This window comes from Pteropus medius, unplaced genomic scaffold (assembly GCF_902729225.1).
Source record: "Pteropus medius unplaced genomic scaffold, Ma_sr-lr_union100, whole genome shotgun sequence".
In the NCBI taxonomy this organism is placed as follows: domain Eukaryota; kingdom Metazoa; phylum Chordata; class Mammalia; order Chiroptera; family Pteropodidae; genus Pteropus; species Pteropus medius.
Genome location: NW_024344378.1, coordinates 7,281,368 through 7,302,444, shown reverse-complemented (window position 1 = coordinate 7,302,444; position 21,077 = coordinate 7,281,368). Strand labels below are relative to the sequence as shown.

General features: G+C 37.4%; 1 protein-coding gene across 2 annotated transcripts in view; it reads right to left on the bottom strand.

The window, feature by feature from the left end:
* The window catches only part of CACUL1 (CDK2 associated cullin domain 1), a 63,387-nt gene that overhangs the window by 23,332 nt on the left and 18,978 nt on the right, over window positions 1-21,077 (bottom strand). For both annotated transcript variants that reach the window (XM_039871075.1, XM_039871074.1), the window contains exon 3: window positions 20,303-20,405. In XM_039871075.1, coding sequence (XP_039727009.1) covers window positions 20,303-20,405 — 103 coding nt within the window. The remainder of the gene's footprint in view (window positions 1-20,302; window positions 20,406-21,077) is intronic.

The following is a 21,077-nucleotide window of genomic DNA, read 5'->3' as shown; positions in this document are numbered from 1 at the left end:
TGAATTTTTATAATTACCTTAGGCATGCTAATATTCTGAGTTCTACACTTAACTCGGTTGTAAACCACTTCAGTAGCCAAACAATTATAAACATTACTGGCTAGAAAGCAGGGACTCAAATGGACCACATACATCTGCAGCTCTGGAGAACAGTAAATAAGTATAATATATGCCAGGCACTTATCTCGTTGTTAGCAAACACCAAGTCATAAAGCCATAAAAGAGAACAACACTTCCAACTTTACTGCATGTTGTAAACTGAATTTATGTGTACCTCAAATTCATAGGCTGAAGTCCTAACCAGTGCAGCAATATTTGGAGTAAGGCAGTAATTAAGGTTAATGAGGTCATAAGAGTGAAGCCCTGATCCCACAGGATGAGCATCCTTGTAAGAACAGACGCCACAGAACTAGCTCGTTCGCTTGCTCTCACACGCTCTCCCTGCACGATCAAGGCCATGTAGCACACAGCAAGAGGGTGGCCGTCTACAAGCCAGGAAGAGAGCTGTCATTGGGAAATAAATCGGCTGGCACCTTAACCTTGGACTTCCCAGCTCCAGTATTGCCAAGTCCAGCAAGTGGTAAATCCCACCATGCCCAGCGTGGCCCTAGAAACAAACCTGAGTGGGAACGGTGGGAGATTGAGAAAAGAAAGAAGAGAAAGCGGGATCAGGAGGTCCACTGCCCCCTGACGGTGGACAATGACCCAGCTTATTTTTTGCAAGCTGCTTTTATACAGGAACATACAATTGCTGGCTTATGCAGTTTCGTAGCAACATTGTTTCTTCTACTTTCTCCTAGACCACATTTTTCTTATGACCTTCAGCTTACCTATCTGCCGGTGGCTAGGTTTGTACTACCTTGTTCTCAGGAGGAATTTGTGGAGGCGAAGTAACCCTTGGTTGCCTTCGCAGGTTGCAAGGACCCTGTCAGCTTACAAACCGCTCTCCACTCAGCATGGTGAGAAATAACTTTCTATTGTTTGAACCACCCAGTCTGTGGTATTTTGTTACGGCAGCCCAAGCTGACTAGAACACTGTGTTTGAGACAAAAGTGAATCCATGTACCGTTTCGTTTTATTCTCTAAACCTAAATTAGTTAGATACCATTCTAATATTGAATAAGCACACAAAAGGGCAAGTAATTTGCCCAAATTTAGACTGTTAGAAAATGACAGCTCCCTGAATTCCACCTAAGAATCCACTCCTGGGCCAAGGAGTTGGGGGAATGGGCATGGTACCAAGCATCGAGCAAATAAAAATGACTCTACACATCTCATTTGTGGCAGGCAGTCTGGCAACTGGACAACAATATCAAATACAGAAATTTCATCTTGCTTTTACACAAGAATACAAAGAAATGCCACACTGAAAGATTCCTAAATATTAAATTTAAACATGTGACATAATAAAACCATTTCAGCTAAGCTGTTTTAGAAAGGTCCAATATTATTTTAAAATAACACTTAATTCATATTTTTTTTCAGTTGTACTTACAAGCTTGAAAATGTATAGTGAACTCTCCTTACTTCTAATTCATCTTCCATTATTACTTACAGATTTGTTTGGTGCACACTAGGTGCTTTTTAAACATGTATTTGTTAGTCCTCCTAACTGCCTATACAGAATGCATGTCATTTCCATTTTTCATATGAAGAAACCAACCAGGGCTCAGAAATATTCAGTCACTTGACTATGTCTTACAGCTAATAAGCCAGAGTGCTAAGTCTCAATCTGATTCCTTCCATCTATTTACATTCCTTTTTCAGCATCCTAAAACTTCTAGAAAAAAGTTCAAATTTCCAATTTAGAGCACACTGTTTACCTCTCTGCTTTCATCTCCTGTTCGTTCTCAAACATGCAGCCAGGCACAGCAACCACACGGAACTACTCCGCAGTTACTCAGCAGTATTAGCGTGCTGTCTCGGGCCTCCGTGACTGCATTTTCTACCTGGACGTCTTTATCATCACCCCCTACCCAGACTCGCCCTGGTTAACTTCCATTCATCCTTCAAGACTTATGTGCTTCCTCACAAACATCTAGGATTTATGGCCCTCCGCCTGGGGCACCATTGCACTTAATCACTTCTCCCACTGGGTGGTCTCTGTCACTACACTTCATGTCCCTGGAGAGTAAGATCTAGGTCTTCTTTTTATATCACTAGTGCTGACCAGAGTGTGGAACATAGTAGGTATATATAAAGGCATTTCTTATAAGGATAATGTCTTACTTAAATCTAAATCTATAAATAAATAAATCGAATCTAGCCTCATTTAAATCTTAAATTATTTTACTATTTAACAAGGTTGTATGACATTAGGCAATTCATTTAGTCCTCTGAATTTCAATTTCCATACACATAAAACAGCAAAAATACTGACTGTGCTATTTCTAAGACATGCTTAGAATTACAGAAAATAATGTGTAAATCCTTGAAAAATGTCAAATACTATAGATGTATATGCAACAAGTGAATTCTTTTCTGAATTAACTACTTGTCTGTCTAAAGCTTCATAAAAACCCATTAACATTTTTAAAGGGATTTCTTATTAACTAAAGAAACTTGTGAAAATGGTTCCACATCATGGACAAACTTTGAACTGTAATGAACAGAAACACATGTAATATCTTTCTCTAGAGTGCTTTAAAAAACTCTGGAAATGATATTTCAGTATTCAAAGAAATAAAATTTTAAAGTATTACATGAAAAAAAATCTGAAGAGTTTTTGCATTAAAATAATTTTCCATTTTCACAAAAGGACACTTTATCTATCCAAAAGTTAAAAGTATGAACATTGATCAAAAGACACATTTAATAGCAGACAGAATAAAATTGAATTCCTTAGTTCTTTTCAAGAATTCCCAAAGCCTCAAAGGTTATGAGTAATAAAAAGTATTTTTTGTACTGAATCAAATGTCAGAACATTTACTTAGCTTTTTACTTCCATATTTCAAGCAGCACTTATTCAAAACCTTTGAAATGACAGGACTATAAATTATAACAGTCTTCTAAAATAAATCCAATCTCTTTTCTAGGAACCTAGAGAAAAAACTATTTAAAATACCTAATCAAATTATTCCTCCTTAAAACTCAAGTTCAGTATACTTTGGGCTCCACTGGGGAAATTGCTACCTGTTCGATTTACATTATTTCAACATGAATGTATTTGGCTTGGACAGTAAATGAAGTTATTTATCCCTAAAACAAACAAGCTTCATTTTCTTCTCAAAAAGAAAAAGGCGCCAGAAAAATGATCATTACAATAAACTTGCTCCAACTTCTCATAAAAGACCCAGATTCCCTGAAATTTAGAACATAGTTTATAGGAGGAGTGCTTTAATTTCTTGGTTTTCTTTTTTTAGTGAGTAATGTATTCATCTGGTTTAAAATTCAAATGAGTTCAAAAGGGTTTCATTGCTAAAATAACCAACACTTCAATTCCTTTATGCCCTTCCAGAAGAATTTTATGTATATATAAAATAATAAGTATCCCATTTATACCCTTTTCCGCACAAATGCTAATATATGATCACACTGATGTGCAATTTTTCTAAAAATGTATCTTGGAGACTGTTTTATTCTAGTGGCTCTCACACATTTTAGTCTCAGAAACAGTTTACATTCTTAAAAATAACTGAAGATTCCAAAAGCTCCTGTTTATTATGTGGGTTACGCTTATTAATGTTTACCATATTAAAAATTGAAAGTGGGTTTTAAAAATATTAATTTATCCTAAAATGACAATAAACTCATTTTATTTTAATAAATTTTAACGTTAAAATGCAATTATGTATTTTAAATGTAAATAATTATTTTCCGAAAAACTAATAAATAAGAAGAGAGGTATTATTTCTCCATTTTTGCAAGTCTCTTTAGAGTCTGGCTTATTAGAAGATAGCTGGGTTCTCCTATCCGCTTCTGTACTGAACCAGCTGTGATGTGTTGCTTTGGTTGAAATAAATGAAGAAAATCTACTCTCCTACAGAAGCGGAGACAGCAAAAGAAGGCGTATTTTAATAGCCTTTTCAGATAATTGTGAACAGTCTTCTGTGAAACTTGACTAGTGGTAGTTTCTTCAAGGTTAGCTGCAACAAGAAATCAAACTATCAATGAATTCTTTGTACTCCAGTAATTACAACCCTATCTTCCACTTTGAATGGATCTTCCACACACATTTCATATAACATCACAAATTGGTCATTTGGAAAATACTGACTCGCTGAGTTATGCAGATCTTCCAAATGTTAACACATTTCACTAGGCAATATCAAAAAAATGCATCTGTTCACATCACCACCTGTCTCATCGGCAGTCTTTTTAGGTTTTGAGAAGTGATCATGGTCAAGGTGGTAGATACAGGTTTTCAATAATTCTAATCTTCACTTCAAAACTCAAATTTTATCATTAGCAACAAATACTGTCAGTTGCTTTCCTTGAAGTGACAGACTTACATCATTGATTTTTGAGAAAACGTCTGTCAAATACCGAAGTCTAAAATAACTATAGTTTGTCATTCTTTCAAATAAAAATAATGTTCTATAGAGGGGAAAAAAACCCAGCTAGTTTAGGTCAAAACTCATATAACCACACAAGTGCTTTTTCCCAAAACAATCACTGTACTTTGGTATGCAGCTTGCCATTTCATTTTTTTTAAGAATATTTTTAGAACGTTTTTAAAAGTATACTCCAAGTCACAACTTAATGAAATTGATCATTTTCACAGCTTCCCATCGAGGACACTCGCAAGTGAAAGCGGCTTGTTACCGCTTTTGTTTTCTACTGTGAGTGTGCAGAAGTGAAGATTCACGGTAGGACACCAACAGTGTCACTCACCATTGTTTCCAGCAGAGCAAATATCAACAAAGTGAAAAGGGCAAGTAACATCTTAGTAGTATTAGAAAAACAGTCTTGTTTTGCAGACCCCCTGAAAGGATTTCAGGGACCCTCAGAGGAATTCCAACCATACTTTAAGAAACCTATTCTTGTAAGTACTACACAATGTTTGAAGGTACTGTTTAATCAGTGTCCCTATTGATTACTTGTTGCTAATCTCATCACCACAAATAATGTTGCAACCAAAAACTTCATACAGATGTTATTTTGTAGAAAGCAGCTCTAAAGAAAAGATTTTAAGTTAAAAAAAGGTAGAACTGGATGATAACCTTATGTATCATTAGATAAAAACAAAATAACTTTGGCACCTAGTTTTAAAGACCAATCTGGTAATTATCATTTAGTAAGTAAATTGAGAGAAATGCCTTAGAGCAAGAAAGGAAAGGTCTGATTTGATATTTATCAAACCTTCACAGAAGGGGAGGAGAACGAAAGCTCGTTATCTTAAACTATGAAAACTGGATAAGGAAATGTGGTTACTCTCATTAGATGTTTGTTAATTTTAGAAAGGCATGATTCATTTAAATAATTTTGCTAGCCAACAGACTTAAATATACTATGATCTAGGTCAGTTCTGGGCCCAAAAGAACTTTCAGTGATGATGGAAATGGTCTATACATCTTCAGTGTCCAATATGGTAGCTGCTAGCCATGTGTGGCTACTGAGCACTTGAAATGTATTTAATAAAACTAATGAACTGAATTTTTATTTCGTTTTAATTTTAACAGTTACATATGGCTAGAGGCTACCAAACTGGACACTACAGATGTAAAATACAAACAAGTTCCACAATTTCATATTTATATTCCTCCTCCTGCACTTTTGCCCACCCCCACCCCATTAAAATGAAACATGAAAAAATTTAAGAATATGTGCTTTTATGTTCACAAAAACATTCTGGTTGTCCTTAAATAAATGACTTTTCCATGTTAAAATGAAATAGGGAGAAAGAAAGGATGGGAAGAAAGGATCTAATAAATATTACCAGGCTTCTACATCTATCTTTTCAGACGTACTACATGTTCACTAAAAATTTTTTAAACCAGAAATGCAAGTACAGAAGAATAAGCACTACCAACATTGGTAGTAACTACTATTAACGTTTTATTCTGTTCGTACACGTGCGTGTGTGTTGTGTTTTAACAAATATGGAATGATATTACTATGTAATCTGCTTTTATCACTCAGCTACATTATCAACATCTCTACAACACAATTTTAATGACTGGACACACCATGGTCTACCTCATCAGTGCCTCTAACAGATACTTATACTGTCCTTTGCTGTCTACACTGTCCAGGTTTGCCTGGATACTTTCGATCAAGACCAGCACTTCAGCGGTGCAAATGTGTTCCGTGGCTTCAGCAACAACACGATCTTATGTTAAACATGCGGCGAGAGAGACCGGCTTCAGGAACAATGGCTCTTCTACAGCCCAGTGAATCTCAGAATGCATCTCTCCAATGACCTCAAAGCTTGTACGTGACGCGGATTCCTCTGCCACGCGCCAAAGCCCTGACCTAGAAACTTCCCAGAAGTGTGTATTTTAATGAGAACGTCAGGGGAGTCGTTACACAGCGGACTCAGCAGCTGCTGAGCAGGGGGACCTCAGTGGAGACCTCTTCAAAGGCTGAAGCAGTAATTACCACATGGCACGAGTTACTGCAGGATGGTAGCAACAATTTAGCTGTCAACTTTACTGAAATTAATAAAAATATGATACACTAACATTTTAACATCAGTGTTAAGACTAAATGAATTTTTCCTTCAAATTTGTTTGTTAGCAAATTCAGTGATTATAAAGTTATTAAAATGTAACCTTGAAGTTCCACCTCCACTTAGAATGCAGAAATTCATGAGAGAACATCGGTCCCACCCTTTTGAAAAAAAAGTCTGCTTAACCTACAGAATCCATTTTTTGAGCTCACCAGAGACCTGAGGTCTCTCTGTTTTTACATACGCAATGTCCAACCAGGTGAAATGAATTTCAAAAGGTGACAAGCTCCACTAAGGAAAAGAAGGACACACCAACTGCTGCTCCTTTGGTGACGGCAGCCATAGAAGCTGGTAAGAAAACCACAAAGTTGTAAGGAGTCATTAAAGGCCAAGTGTGAACTGACAGCACAGAACCCCTGGGAGCCCCTCACAAGGCAGTCCCCGCCTACACGCCAGCTCCCGTCCACAGGTTTCCACTGGGTCTCCGAGCGGAAGAGGGAAGGCAGGGAAAGGATCTGAGAGCCGGCCTCCGCGGCACAGATGTGTGAGGATGGGGCGGCCGTGTCTGAAGAAGCCCGTGCCCACTCCAGGCGCCAGTAGTGAAAAGGTGGCGATCGGCTGCCAATGGAAGACGCGAACGAAACTGAGTGTGCCCTGCGCCCTCCTCAGATGCAAATCAAAAGCCACCTGCAACCTGGTGACCCTTCTCTGACCAAAGGCAAAAACTGTCCACAGCTGGAGGAAGGACAGGTTGTCCTCCAGCCCTCCCGTCACCAGCTAAGGTCAGCTACTGCTGGGGAGCGGGGAGAAAATCCACTCAGGCCCAGGTTTCGGCACTATTACAGAGCAAGAATACACTGCTGCTGAGGGAAGTGCAGGAGGCGTGCTCGCTCCCAAGGCCTTTCTTTTAAACTAGACTCAAGGCTACAGGATGCAGGGGACAAGAGGACAAACAGGGGTGAGAGCAGGAAACCCTCCTGAGGTCTCAACCGGGGCAAAGGTCCGGAGCTGCAGGCCAAATCTGGTCCACCACGTGTTTTTCCAAAGAAGGCTTTACTGGAACACAGTCATGCCCATTCATTTACGAATCGTCTATGGCTGCTTTCATGCTGCAACGGAAGAACTGATGATGCAGCTGACGGCGGAGGGGGGCGGGGGGTGAGAACACTGAGAAAGCCCCTCCTCCGAGGGCTCAGACTCACAGGGACTACCTGTGACTGAGGCAGGAAGGAGAGAGGCAAACCAAACCAAAAACTGAAAATCTGCCCTTTGCCTCCCAAGCCTTGCACCAAGTGGCAAACAGCCATCCGCTCACTGTTAGGGAAGGGGCAACAGTACAAAAAGAGGCCCCCTCAGTGAGGCACGGCCTTCTGAGAGCTGAGGGCAGAGCAGGAGCACGGAAAAAAGTCCTGATTCACGCTAAAGACAGGGTGGCCACAGTCTACTACTAGGGCCTGTAGTAATGACAACGCTTGCAGGAACAGTAAAACTCGAACCAAACTCAACAGAACCAAGTCACCTCTTCATGCTAACTGCCTGACAGAAGAGAAGCATGCCCGTCTCCAGGCATAAGTATTCTTTACGTCACGCTACCGGTGTTTCCATACACGAGCAATGTTCAGCGTTCAACAGACAATAAACACACACACACAAAAATCAAGACAATACAATCCATGGTCAAGATTTAGAGTCAACAGGCCCAGATGCAAAGATGTCCACGAATTGTAAATGTCATACAGATACTTTAAAATAACTATGGTTAACATATGTGATGACCTAGAAGAAAAGGTAGACCATGCACAAAAAGATGGGGAATTTTAGCAAACAAATGGAAAGTATTTTTTTAAGTCAAATGGAAAAGCTAAAAATTCTCAAGTAGTTCCTTCTTTTAATTTAAAACTTTTAACATGTAGTCCTGTATTACCAAGTATGACTGGCATTGGAGAGACCATGTAAGTGGACCTGGATGTTCTCACAAAGATCTTTAGTATTATTTTCTAAATCAAACTAGAAATTCCTTTTAAAAAATCTGCCTCTACCTGACTAATTTTAGCAAAAACAAAAACATGCTTTTGGTCTAACTAGCTTATCTCAAGACTTTCCAGAGCAATACCATGCTGCCATTAGACAGATATGTCAAGGATCCAGAAGCAATATCCATTACGCCTGAGGCTGACAAAGATGCTACATAAAAATGGACTTCCCTCCCCAAAACACAAATACATCTCATACTGTATTCTCATTCCCATTCTTGCTGTGCAGACTGTTTCCATAACAGAATATATATATATGTGTATGTGTGTGTATATATATATATACACACACATACACATATATATATAGATATAAATAAAAGTAAGTTATATAGAAGGTAAATGAACCTCAGGACCCTTACTCTATAATATACATCTTAGATGATCCTGATTTAAATGGTAAGGAATGATTTTCTATTAAAAGTAACAGGAGAGAAGCCAAAGTGAGTCTAAAAGATATCTCTCTCATAGGTCTCAAGGAACTGCTACTATTATTGCTACTACTGTGGTATGGAATTTCTTCTTGATTTCTTTCCTCATTTTCCAAAAAGCTTGAACGGTAAACTGAATTAAAGTCCAGCCTCTGTGATTGTGGATTCCTTTAGCTCATCCACATCGCAAGATGAATCTAGGTTCTAATCCTAACTTCTAAGCTGACTAGCTGACACACAGCAGTCAACAAAAGGTCCAAGGATTACATAGTAGAAAAAATATCCAAAAGTCAGATGGACTAGGATGACTTCTCACTTTCCTATACACTTCATCTCCTAACACTTAGCAAAAACTACCAGGTTATTCCTATTTACTTACATTTTAAAATATACTATTTTTCCGTATCTTTTCTAATATAAGTATGTAACTGTTTCAAAACAAAAAAGATTAAAGAGAGTACAGCTCATAACTGTACTCTGTACACTGTGATAATAAACAACTCTAAGTAACTGTTCTTTATTTAAACAGCGTCCGAGTTCAGGACGCTGTTCTGACAAGTAGGTGGTACCAGTAATCTAAGCTGTGAAGCAAGCACATGCTTTCTATCAACTAGTAAGTACTTTTACCAGATCTCTCTTTGGGGTCTGGCTTATGTTAAGCTCAATGAGGGCACAGGAGAAAAACACACGATCCCTGCCATTAAAGGATGACATTACTGTCTTGTGAGAACTATGGTCTGAATGGAACTTACAGTGCCTCACTCGCAAATTCCCTGAGACAAGAAGAACTTTGCTATAACAACTGCTTTAAGGTCTAGTTTGGATTAACATATGCATCTCCAAATAACTTATCCAGAAAAAAATGCAGTAGAATATGCATGTGAAGAACTTCTTAGCAATTGGCACTATTACTTGAAATCTATGCAGAAAGGATAACAGGCAATTTTTTTATTATCTAAAATCTTCCTCACTCTAGCAAGGAGTAAACATAAATATCTGGGGGAATGAAAGTTTGTTTGTTATTTTTAAACACAGGTTGTTGTTCAACAGGTATAGAAATTATGCCTTCAAAAAGTATAAAATTTCAAAGACGAGCAGAGTTATGCTGCCACCCACCGGACAAAACGCAAACAGCAAAGCAACCCTTGCTCTAATTTTAAATTCCAAGAGAACATGGCTCCATTTGTTGGCAGTTTGGCAGTAAAGCTTTTATACGTAATCTGGTGTCCGTGAAGAGTGAATCGAAGTTAAGTAATGTGGACTGATTATGGTTTATCTTCTATTAATTTCCATTATTAATTAGTTTGAGAGTCAAATTATACTTAACTCAATCAAGATGTATTTAGTTTAAAAGACGTCAAAACAACTCTAATTTTATTAAAATTAACAGTTCACATGTAATTAGTTAACTTCCTTTTAATTAAAATAGTTGACAAATACTCATTTAAACTACTTCCTTTTCCACTAGTCTTGGTGGTCGCCCCTTCTCGGGGCCCTGAATCCAGGTGAACATCCCTGGTGCTATTCCTAACACCTTCATGTTACTGCCCTGGCCTGGGAACCAAATCTCCGTTTAAACACTGTTTCCTGGGGATGATGTACAGTGTAAGTCCCAAACTCCTAATAAACTGTTGCAAGGAGCACACTTGCTAGTGGGTTCCTGACTATAAAGCTACTAGGTCAAAACATCAGAATATTTTTATTTGGTAAAAGTGGAAATATACTCCTATTTGATAAAGTGCATTGACATATACAATGAATTTATCAACATAACATCAGGAGAAAATGTGTCACAACTGTTCTAGTGGATTCTGGATTCAAATGCACACGAAAATAATCAAAATGTGGAAGTATCACTTAAGACAGTTTTAAGAGTAAAGGGTATTATTTATATCCATCAAATTCAATTATCTAAATGGTACTGGGGCAAAACGGGATATTCTAAATATTGTCAATTCAAAAAATTGCTCCGTCAGTCAAACAACAATCCCCCAAATCTCAGTGACTTAAAATAACAAAGCTTGGGTATATCAACAAAAACAGAGATGTTAAAAATCGGGAAAACGTATAGCAAACATTCTTTCTCGCTCATGTCACATGCCCATCATGCGGGTCTGCTCCTTGTCAGACTCACTCGGAGACCCAGCTTAAGGGAGCCACCACCCTCTGGAACACCTGGCAGGAAATACAGGAAATCGCACAGCGGATTTTAAAGGCTTCAGATTTAGGGGTACACACTTCACTTTCACTCACAATTCACAAACCAAAGTAAGTCACTTCTAACTTCAATGGGATAGAGAAGTACATGCCTACTGTATGTCCAGAAGGAAGCGGACTGGAAATATCCAGTCAACAGCACTAGGACTAGCACGTGTATCTAATGAGTACTTAACTGAGTGCTAGACTACAATAGGCCGACAGAAACCAATGCTAGTAAGTCAGGATGCTTGCCCTTCAGAAGCTCACACTGTTGCAGAGGTGCCATCCTGCCTAGTAACCAAATATATGCCAAAGTGCTAAACTAAGGACCACAGTAGTGATACAAACAAAGTGACACAGAAGCAAAGAGAAAGTGATCAATTAACCCCATCAGGAATAGTGAAGTTGGAAGCTGAACAAACCCTAACAGACGAGTAGAATGCCCCCTCTGCAGAAAGGGAGGGAAGGGTAGTGGCAGCAAAAGAAACTAAAAGAGAAAATAAACAAAGATGAGAAGACACAGCCCATTTAAATTTTAAAAGCAAAATACTGTTACACTATCTTGCTGAGTTCAGAGTGTAAAGAACCTTGAAATCCTTGTTAAAGAGGATAGTCTTTGCTCTTTAGGCAAATAGAGAGTCAAAAGGTTAAGAAAATGGAGACAAGTCTAAGAAAAATAAACAAAATGGACTGAGGAAGGTGCAGGGCCAAGATATAACCTAGAAATCTTTTCCTATTGTTCAGGCAAGTACCAACAAGGACCTAATCCAGGGAGCTGGCAGGAGGTACTATTGACTTGTGACTCATTTCATATCTCTATCCTGTTACTCTATCCCAGTATATTAAAATGATCATTACACCTTTCCCCTCAACAGTATAAACTTATATCTTACTTAGGTCTGTACTCTGAGCATCTAGCACGTGGGCTAGCATATAGACACCAAATGTTTTCGAACTGAACATTCTAAAACCACTATCATTCTCCTTCCCTATCTCTCACTCCCTCTATCGACTTCTAACATGTCTACCGAAAGAAACCAAAATCATCTTTGAATCCTCTCACCCTACCTCTCTCTCTCTCTTTCAGCTAGTGACTCTCTCATCTCTACGGTCTCTTTGGCCTCTGCAATGTATCCCAGATACTTCTTTTTTATTACCATCAGGTCCACGATTTCTTATCCAAGATTCCTGGAGCCAGACGTGTGCCGTAAGTCAAAACCTTTCAGATTTAGAAGGTATTATAGTATATACACCATACATTATGTTTAAAAAACAAAAAGCAAAAAACAAAAAAAACATAGAGATTCGGAATATCGATACACTGATATTTCTGTGAGAAAATATATAAATGCTCCCACAAAGTTCCTCACGTAAGTTTAGATCGATTTTTGAGTTATGGTAACAAATTTATGGGGAAAAACAATACCATTTCCAAAGTTTTTTTTTGATTTTGGAATTGCAGATGGGGAGGGACTGTGGGCTTCTTACTCACTAGCCTGCTGCAATCACCATTTCCCTACACCTCATTCCTTCCTACTCCAATCCATCCTGCATTCTCTTACCAATCCTGGCATGTAAGGGCTTCTACAATTTGGGTCCAATCTGCGTTTTTCAGCCTTATCTCCTCCTAGTATCCCTCACATACATACCTTACAATCCATCCTTAAAGGACCACTCCTTGTTACCCAAACCTCTCCAAAGAACTGCCTTTGCTTATAAAGTTCTCTTAGTATCTACCCATTCTTCACGACATAGTTTTAACGTCGCCTTCCTCTTTATTTCTCTGTCAGGCTGTGATCATTCACCTTTTGTCTGACATGACACTTTCCTTACTATTCTGCTTTGTATAAGTTTCCTGAATATTTATTATTCTAATGGCTTACTAGCAGAGATTGTGACTTAATTCTTTTTGGGGGGTTTAAATTGTTATTCTTTTCCTAATTTCTTGAGATAAATACTAGAGCCACTAATGAGCTAATTTCTCACTGTAATTGTGGATTTGTCCTGTTTCTCCTTTTGAGTCTGTTAATTTTTGTGACTGTTATCAGGTGCATACAAATTTAGAATTATCTTCCTAGTAACTGAAACTTTCCTCATAATAAAAAGTTCTCTTGATATCTAATAATACCTCTTGCTCTGAACCTACTTTTTATGATAGCAGTACAACTATATCATCTTTCTTTCAGGTTGTTTGTAACTTTTCTCATCATTTACTTGCAATCTTTCTGTCTCCTTATATTTTAGATGTACCTCTTGCTAGCAGCATTTAGTAAGGTTACAGAATTTCATTCTGTCTGATAACTGTTTACTTTTTTAATGCAGCATTTAGTCTTTGACATTTCATATAATAACTTGCACACTCAAGTTTAAATTTATTATCTTTCTACTTGCTTTCTATTCGTTGCATGTGTTCTTTATACTTTTTTCTATCCTTTCTTGACTTCTTCAATTATATCTAAATTATTCCATTTTCTCGATTATCCTGTTAATTTCACTTTCTTTTACTATTCTTTTAGTAGTTACCATAGGATTACAGACTGCTTGCATCCTTATCTGATAGTCTAAAATAAATTAGGACTTCTACCTCTCCTAATGTGAGGGCCTTAGAACGTTTTTGATCCATTTACTCCCTTTCACCTTACATGCAATTGTCATGTGTTTTAATTATATATATTTATGCCCAATAAGCTATTACCATTATTATTCTATACTTACATATTTATCTTCTCTGCTATTCTTCATTCCTATCCAATTCTCCAAGTTTTCATCTAGGAACATTTTCTTCCTATCTGAAGAACACTCTTCATTATTTCTTTAAAGTAAGAGACAACTAACAATAGATTCTCTCAGTTCTTGTCTCAAAATGTATTTCACCATTTCTCTTGGTTTTATGAGCATCTCATCTCCTAGTGTGACTCATACCTCTGAGTGCCAGACACTGTTTATGAAAAATCATGGAAACAATCTGATGCCTAGAATAATGTAATCTTTCTAGCAAGCACAAAGAGGCACTGGGAAATCTGGACCATCTTAATCCAGTCAGAAATCAGGCGCCAGCTACAATAAACTGGTCTATAACTTGTTATTCTTCCTCCTCCTGGGAGGTGATCCTTCAGGTTTGGGATACCCTATCTCTAATAAGTCTATCAAAGCTCTATTAAATTTCTCAGTCTATTGGCTTCCTCTTCCAGAATAAATACGTGCCCACAGTAGAGAAATGGCTTAAATGCTAGTCTCCCTTCTCTGGGTTTCCTCCTTCTCCCAGACCTTAGTCCTATAATTCTTTACTTTATTAGCTCCCTGGTCCATTTTTTACATTGTTCTCGGTAGGAAGGTTGGTCCAAATTATCTAGTCTTATCAGTGATATATCTACTACTGTACTTAACAGAATACCTTGGGTAGGAAAGCACTAGCTTCATCAGGTTTCCCACTAGGAACTGTGGCCAATCAACCAGTTTTTTATTCTGACCGATAAATCGACTGTGATTAATTGAGAAGGCAACAGAGAGTCTTTCAGGTTTCTGAACAAGAAATTATGCCCGTCAAATTAGTGTTTTTAGAAAAACATGTATCTAAAGAACAGACTACAGAAAGGCAAACCAGTCAGGAGAAGACTGCACTGGTGGAGGCATGAACCCATAATGACATGGGAATGAGAGGGACAGAGACAAAGGAGAGCACAGGATTCTATCAAGCTTGACTATCACCTGGAAACAAGAGGTAAGGAAGAAAAAGGAAGTCAAAGGTAAACATGAAATTTTAAGTCTGAGAGTGAAAGTGGTTTAGGTGAAGAGGAATTTAGATTTAGACATGCACACAAGGTATCTGTAAGGAGAAATCCAAGGTAAAATGTTCAATAGACACTTGGAAATCCTGGTCTGAGCCCTCACCAAAAGCAGAGTGACTGCTAAAATGTTCAACAGAATTTTCCAAAACTAACCAGACTATCACACACTAAACTAGTAAACCAATTTTGTCTCTATTGTCATCTATTTCCACACATTGGTATATCAAAAAATCAGAATTGGAAATTCACATTTTGAGGCTTTGGAGAATTTCATTATCACATTTAAAGGAGAAAGAAGTTAAGCACAAGGAAGAAGTGTGGTTTAAAGAAAATAAGGCAAAATATATTGTCACAGTTCAACATAGTAGTAGGTTTAAAAAAGTACATATATGCAATAAAATGTAATAGGAAGCAGAATACTAAGTAGATTTAACAACAACAAAAAATTTAAGTTACTGATGTAAGTAGAAATTGTTTACAAAATGAAAGAAATGTTTTTTTTTAAAGAGGCAGCAAGTTAGATTATGCTGTTATATAAAAACATTTAACAAATTAAATATTCTTTTGAAATCCTAAAAATGCATTCTCCAGTTTTTAAGTCAATAACTGGAGAATGTAGAACATTATTTCATATACTCTTCAGTCCCCCCAACAGGATATGCCTTGTAACAGAAATAAGTAATTCATTCTGACATGTACAATAGACAAACCAGCAGCTATTTTAAGATGCCCTTGGCAGACAGAGGCTGATGCCCTGGAGGTCTAACTCATTGATTAATGAACCCCAACATTAAATATAAATATAGACATAAATATAAAGCTATAGTGCACGGGTCCTGGATTATCTGCCAAATGCAACTCACTCCACACTCTTGTTTTAGCTTGTAATAATAACAAGACTTCATTACTAAAATATGCAAATGAAATACTCCACCCACATAAAATGTTTCTGGATCATGAGCTCTAACATATATGCTCTTGTTCTGTCCTGCATGAAAACTGCCTAAAGCCCTCTATAAAGCAGAGATTACACCAAGATTATGCCACATATTTGTAACACTGAATAAATTAACAAGCTCAATTAGTTGAACACTGAATAAAAAAAAAGTCTAAGTATCCACAGAACATAAAGATTAGTGGTCACAGGAGACTAACAATGCTACTCTTTCTACTCGAATAGGTCGAATATAGTTGCTGAGTATTCACTCAACAAGCATTTGTTGAGTTGTACCTGTGCCAGGCACTAAGGAGAAAAAGATAAATAAGAGAAAGTCCCTGCCCTCCAAGGAGGACCTGTGAGGTGGCCAGACATAGAAACAGAAACAATATAACACTATCCCTGCTCTAATAGAGCTGTTACTACCAAGAAGCTATGAGTACAAAGAGGAAATTCTAATGGTCTGTTTTGTTTTGTTTTGAGGAAAACGCCAGGGTTCCACGAAAACTTCACATAGGTGGACACACTTGAGATTAAGTCTGAGAAAAGAATGAAGAAGCATTCATCAAGCAGGAAGCAGAAGAAAAATATCTTAGAACTTAACTTACAGGAACCAGATATTATAGTAAAGTCACTTCCTTTTATGATGAAGAAATTTAAAAGATGTGTTATCATGTTTAATCAGGAGGCACACAGTTGCTGAGTGGCGGAGTTGAGGAGCCCAGGTCTCCATGTTTTTAACCACTCCACCCTACTTAATAACAGCTGGACTTTATAATCATACAAGAGAGATCATTTTGAAGTAAGGTTTTTCTATAGGCCATATTACTGAACTCTAAGTAAGACATCTGTTGATTCTAAAAATAAAGTTCTCTGGTTGCACACCATATTCATCTTTATATTTATCAATCATCACCCTTACCCATGTTTTAATTTTTAAATAATTTATGTTAATATAAAGCAAAAATTATTTAGTTTCATAATACACTGTACTGGTAAAGGTGAAGGAAAACAATCACTCTGATACTTATGTAACTGGTGGGAGTGTAACTTTGGTACAACACCTGTGAACTGCAGTATGGATGTAGTAAACGACATTATTTATAAGACTGGTTATTCACTACAGCACTGTTAGTAACAGCCAAAGATTGAAAGCAACCTAAATATTCATCAAGCAAAAAGTCCTTAAATAAATTAAGGTATATCAATAAAATAAGGTACAATGAACTCTAAAGAATGATAATGATGAAGAATGAAGGAGATCTACACACAGTGACAGGGATCACTCTCCAAAACCTCAGAAACTACTCTCTGGAGCTCAGTGACTCCTAAGTATCAGCCCCTGTGCAGGCCAACCTGGGAAAGAAACGGGTTACCTTCGCATTACTGATCACTGGTTAAGCAAACTCATGGCAAAAAATCTAGCCAAGTGGCCTTCTAAAACTGCCAATTAGACAGAGTTTGATAATACAATACTATAGTGCCCTCTAACTTTAAACTATTTTACAATATAGTAGTCCCCCCCTTATCCGTGGGGGATACGTTCCAAGACCCCCCAGTGGACAACTGAAACAGGAAATAGTACCAAATCCTATATATACTATTTCTTCCTGTGATAAAGTTTAACTTATAAATTAGGCAATTTCACAGGCAGATTTGTTCTTACTGAAGATCTTAGCAACTGCAACATGATTTTTTTTTTCTTTCAAGTTGAGAACTTTCACCTTTTCACTTAAAGGAAGCACTTTACAGCTTCTCTTTGGCATGTCCGAATCACCAACATCGCTACTCTTACACTTTTACATTAAGTAAAATAAAGGTTACTTGAACACAAGCTCTGCGATACCTTGACAAGTCGATCTGATCATCCAAATGGTTACTGAGTGACTGATGGGGAGGTAGCATGTACGGCACGGATATGATGGACAAAGGGATGATTCACATCCCAGATAGACACAGCGGGACGGCATGAGATGTATCATGCTACTCAGAACAGCGCACAATTTAAAACTTATAAATTATTTCTGGAATTTTCCATTTAATAGTTTCGGTCCCTGATTGGCTATGGTAACTGAAACCACAGAGGTGAAACTGCAGATAATGAGAGACTACTGTAACAGCCTGCGAGAATGAAAAGAGGTCTTACTTATAGTGCTTACAAAATTAAATACAAGAAACATCTACTCAAGGAGAAACTACAATATGACGATTTAACAAATCATAATTCTGTTGGTCAAACCAATGGTCCACGTGTGAAGGCAGAGCACAAGTGCATAATACATATTATAAATTTTTATAAGACAAATATATTTTGTCCTTATAATTTGAACTAAAATGGTTTGCTTTCTGTTTTAGAAAAATATTTAGTATTATTTCAAAATAGTAAAACTGTTAATAAAACAATCCTTTTTTGAGGTCAGAGTTCTTTGCTGATCTAATGAAAACTCTGGTACTCTCTATACCCCAAAAACCACCTAGAATTCAGGTTAAAAAACATGATCAAACTCAGATTTCTACTAGAAAAACTTTCACTATTCAACAAACAGAAAATATTTTTAGTCATAAACATTATATATATATATATATGTATGATGCTGGGCTGGTACTGACAACATGATAATGAAGCAGACAGACATGTTCCTCTGCCCTCTCATAACATCATATGGTGGGGGGCAGGAAGGGGAACACAAACAAAAATCATAATCATAATGAACCACAATAATGTACTACCTGTTACAGAAGCACAGATGAGGGGCCCCCAAACCCAGACTTGGAGAAACAAGGTATCAGAGAATGTTTCCCAAAACAAATGATGTCTAAGCTGCAGCCTAAATGTTCACACTGACCAAAAATAAAAGAAGGCAGAGGAGATGGGAGAGTGTTCCGAGCAGTCAAGTTAACAAAAGCCAAGAGGTGAGAGAGTACACAAAATGAAATAAGGAATAAGTTCAATACACAGAAGCAGAGAGGGAAGATACCAGGCTGCAGAAACAGGCAAGAGTCAGATAATAGAGAATCCCTAAATCATATTAAGAAGTTTAGACTTTATTCTAAGAGGAATATAAACTAATCAGATTGTGCTTTATGGCCGCTCTGGCTGAAATCCAAGAATAATTTAGAGTTGTTAGGTCTAGAGCATTTCAGTAAAACACTTAAGATTATGGTGACCTGGACTGGGTAGTAGCGAGTGAACAGAAGTAGACAGGAGCCAAGAGAGAAACAGGATAAAACAGATTTGCCAATAAATTGGATGTGGGAACTCAGGAAGAGGGTAGTGCTCAGAACTAGTAAGCAAATCATTCAAAGCTATAGCACACACGTCTTGGATTTCATCTACAATTTGTATACAATGCCTAGGCACTAAATATATTTGCTAAGTGAGCGAAAATGTTGTATTTAGTGGCCAAAAGAAGAAAACATTTTACATAAGAACAAAAAAAAAGTGTATATTTGGCTATGATATATATAGCTCTGGCTATAAATTTTTAAAAATTCTACTTAATGCAACAACAGTTTGGGGTAAACAAGACTAAGATACCTCAGACCACAGGTAAGTGAGGGACAATACCCAAGCTCTAACACTTCCTAGTAATTGGCTGTCTCGGAATTGCTGGAGCACATCCCAACTATGGGTGAACCCTGGTAATCTGCTGCCAAGTGAACTTTTCTACACATAGCGAGACTTCTACACCAGAACTCAAATGTGATCTGGCCCCAGCATAGAGGTAGAACCTGCCCTTCAAGCCCAGGAAACTTTACTGAGGCAGAGAGGGATGGGTGGGGATCAAGAGGTCAAGTGCTTCCTTAAACAGAATATTTTCTGCAACTTGCCCCAGATTTTACAGCTGGGATGATGTTCATCTTTTGAGGGTTTATCAACGAAATGCTGACCTCCGCTGTTGTATTAGCAATTTTAGAAAATGGTTGGCAAACCACTCCTCAAAGATAATTTTTTTAAAGTTCCAGGAAAAATTAAAATATATATGTTTAGATTGCAAATGCCACCAAATACTTAAGTTAACAGAAAAAAAATAAGACTTCAAATAAAAGAAATCTTGACAAGGTAATAAATGGAATCAGTTAAAGTCTGAAATATATTCAATATAAAATTTTCCACAATTTATGTCAAATTTTTAAATAATCTACTCCAAAGATAGGATGATTTGGTCAATATCCATCTAGAAAACATTTATAAATTGACATCACAATCAAATTAACAAGCCTCTGAATGTATATAACACAGGCTAATTCCTACCAGTCAGAAAACCCCAAGGAAGCAAAAATCAATATGATCAGTTCTTTACCTGCAGCTCCTTTGAGACTCTCTCTAAGTGATTAGTTATCTTTTTAATCAGATCACTATACATCTGTTCCGAGTGCTGCTGGCATACACATTTATACACACAACTGTGGGGGGAAAAAAACAAAAAAACAGGAAAACTAAAAGTTAATGATAAAGTACTCAGGTTAAAACATACTTTGGATATACGGTGACTGGTCAAATAATTAATTCAGGCCTAAAATTAGTGACCAATCACAACTTTTAAATAAAAATTTACACCCTGCCCCAATCAGTGTTCGGATGGACAAGGTATTACCACCAGCTACAAATAATCGTTTTAAATACTCTATTACACATTTTATCAGTACCAGATAATCTAATATTTGGTGACAATCTGAGAGTCTGACTACAATAACTATTTACAAACCAGCATCTCTCTTGTTTTATTGAATGTCAAAATAAGAGAGAGTGATACTGAGCAGAAAGTTCCTAACTCACAAAAACATTTACAATGCAACCACTTCGTGCATCACTTGTGTGGAACAACACAGCTGTCACTTCTCCCGCCTACGACTAGGCTGATCTCACGTCTTATCCCAGCTCCTCACTAATTTGATGCTTCTATTTACCAGGAGGTGGGAACCAAAATAACCAAAGAGAGTTAGAATTGTGTGTCCATTAACATGGACAGATCAAGCCAGGATCTCCCTGTGAGACTAAAAACACATTTTTCCTTTTTGCTGACCTCCATAGTTCCCGCATTACATATGGCAGGGGTGGCAGGCTGAAGTGGGAGA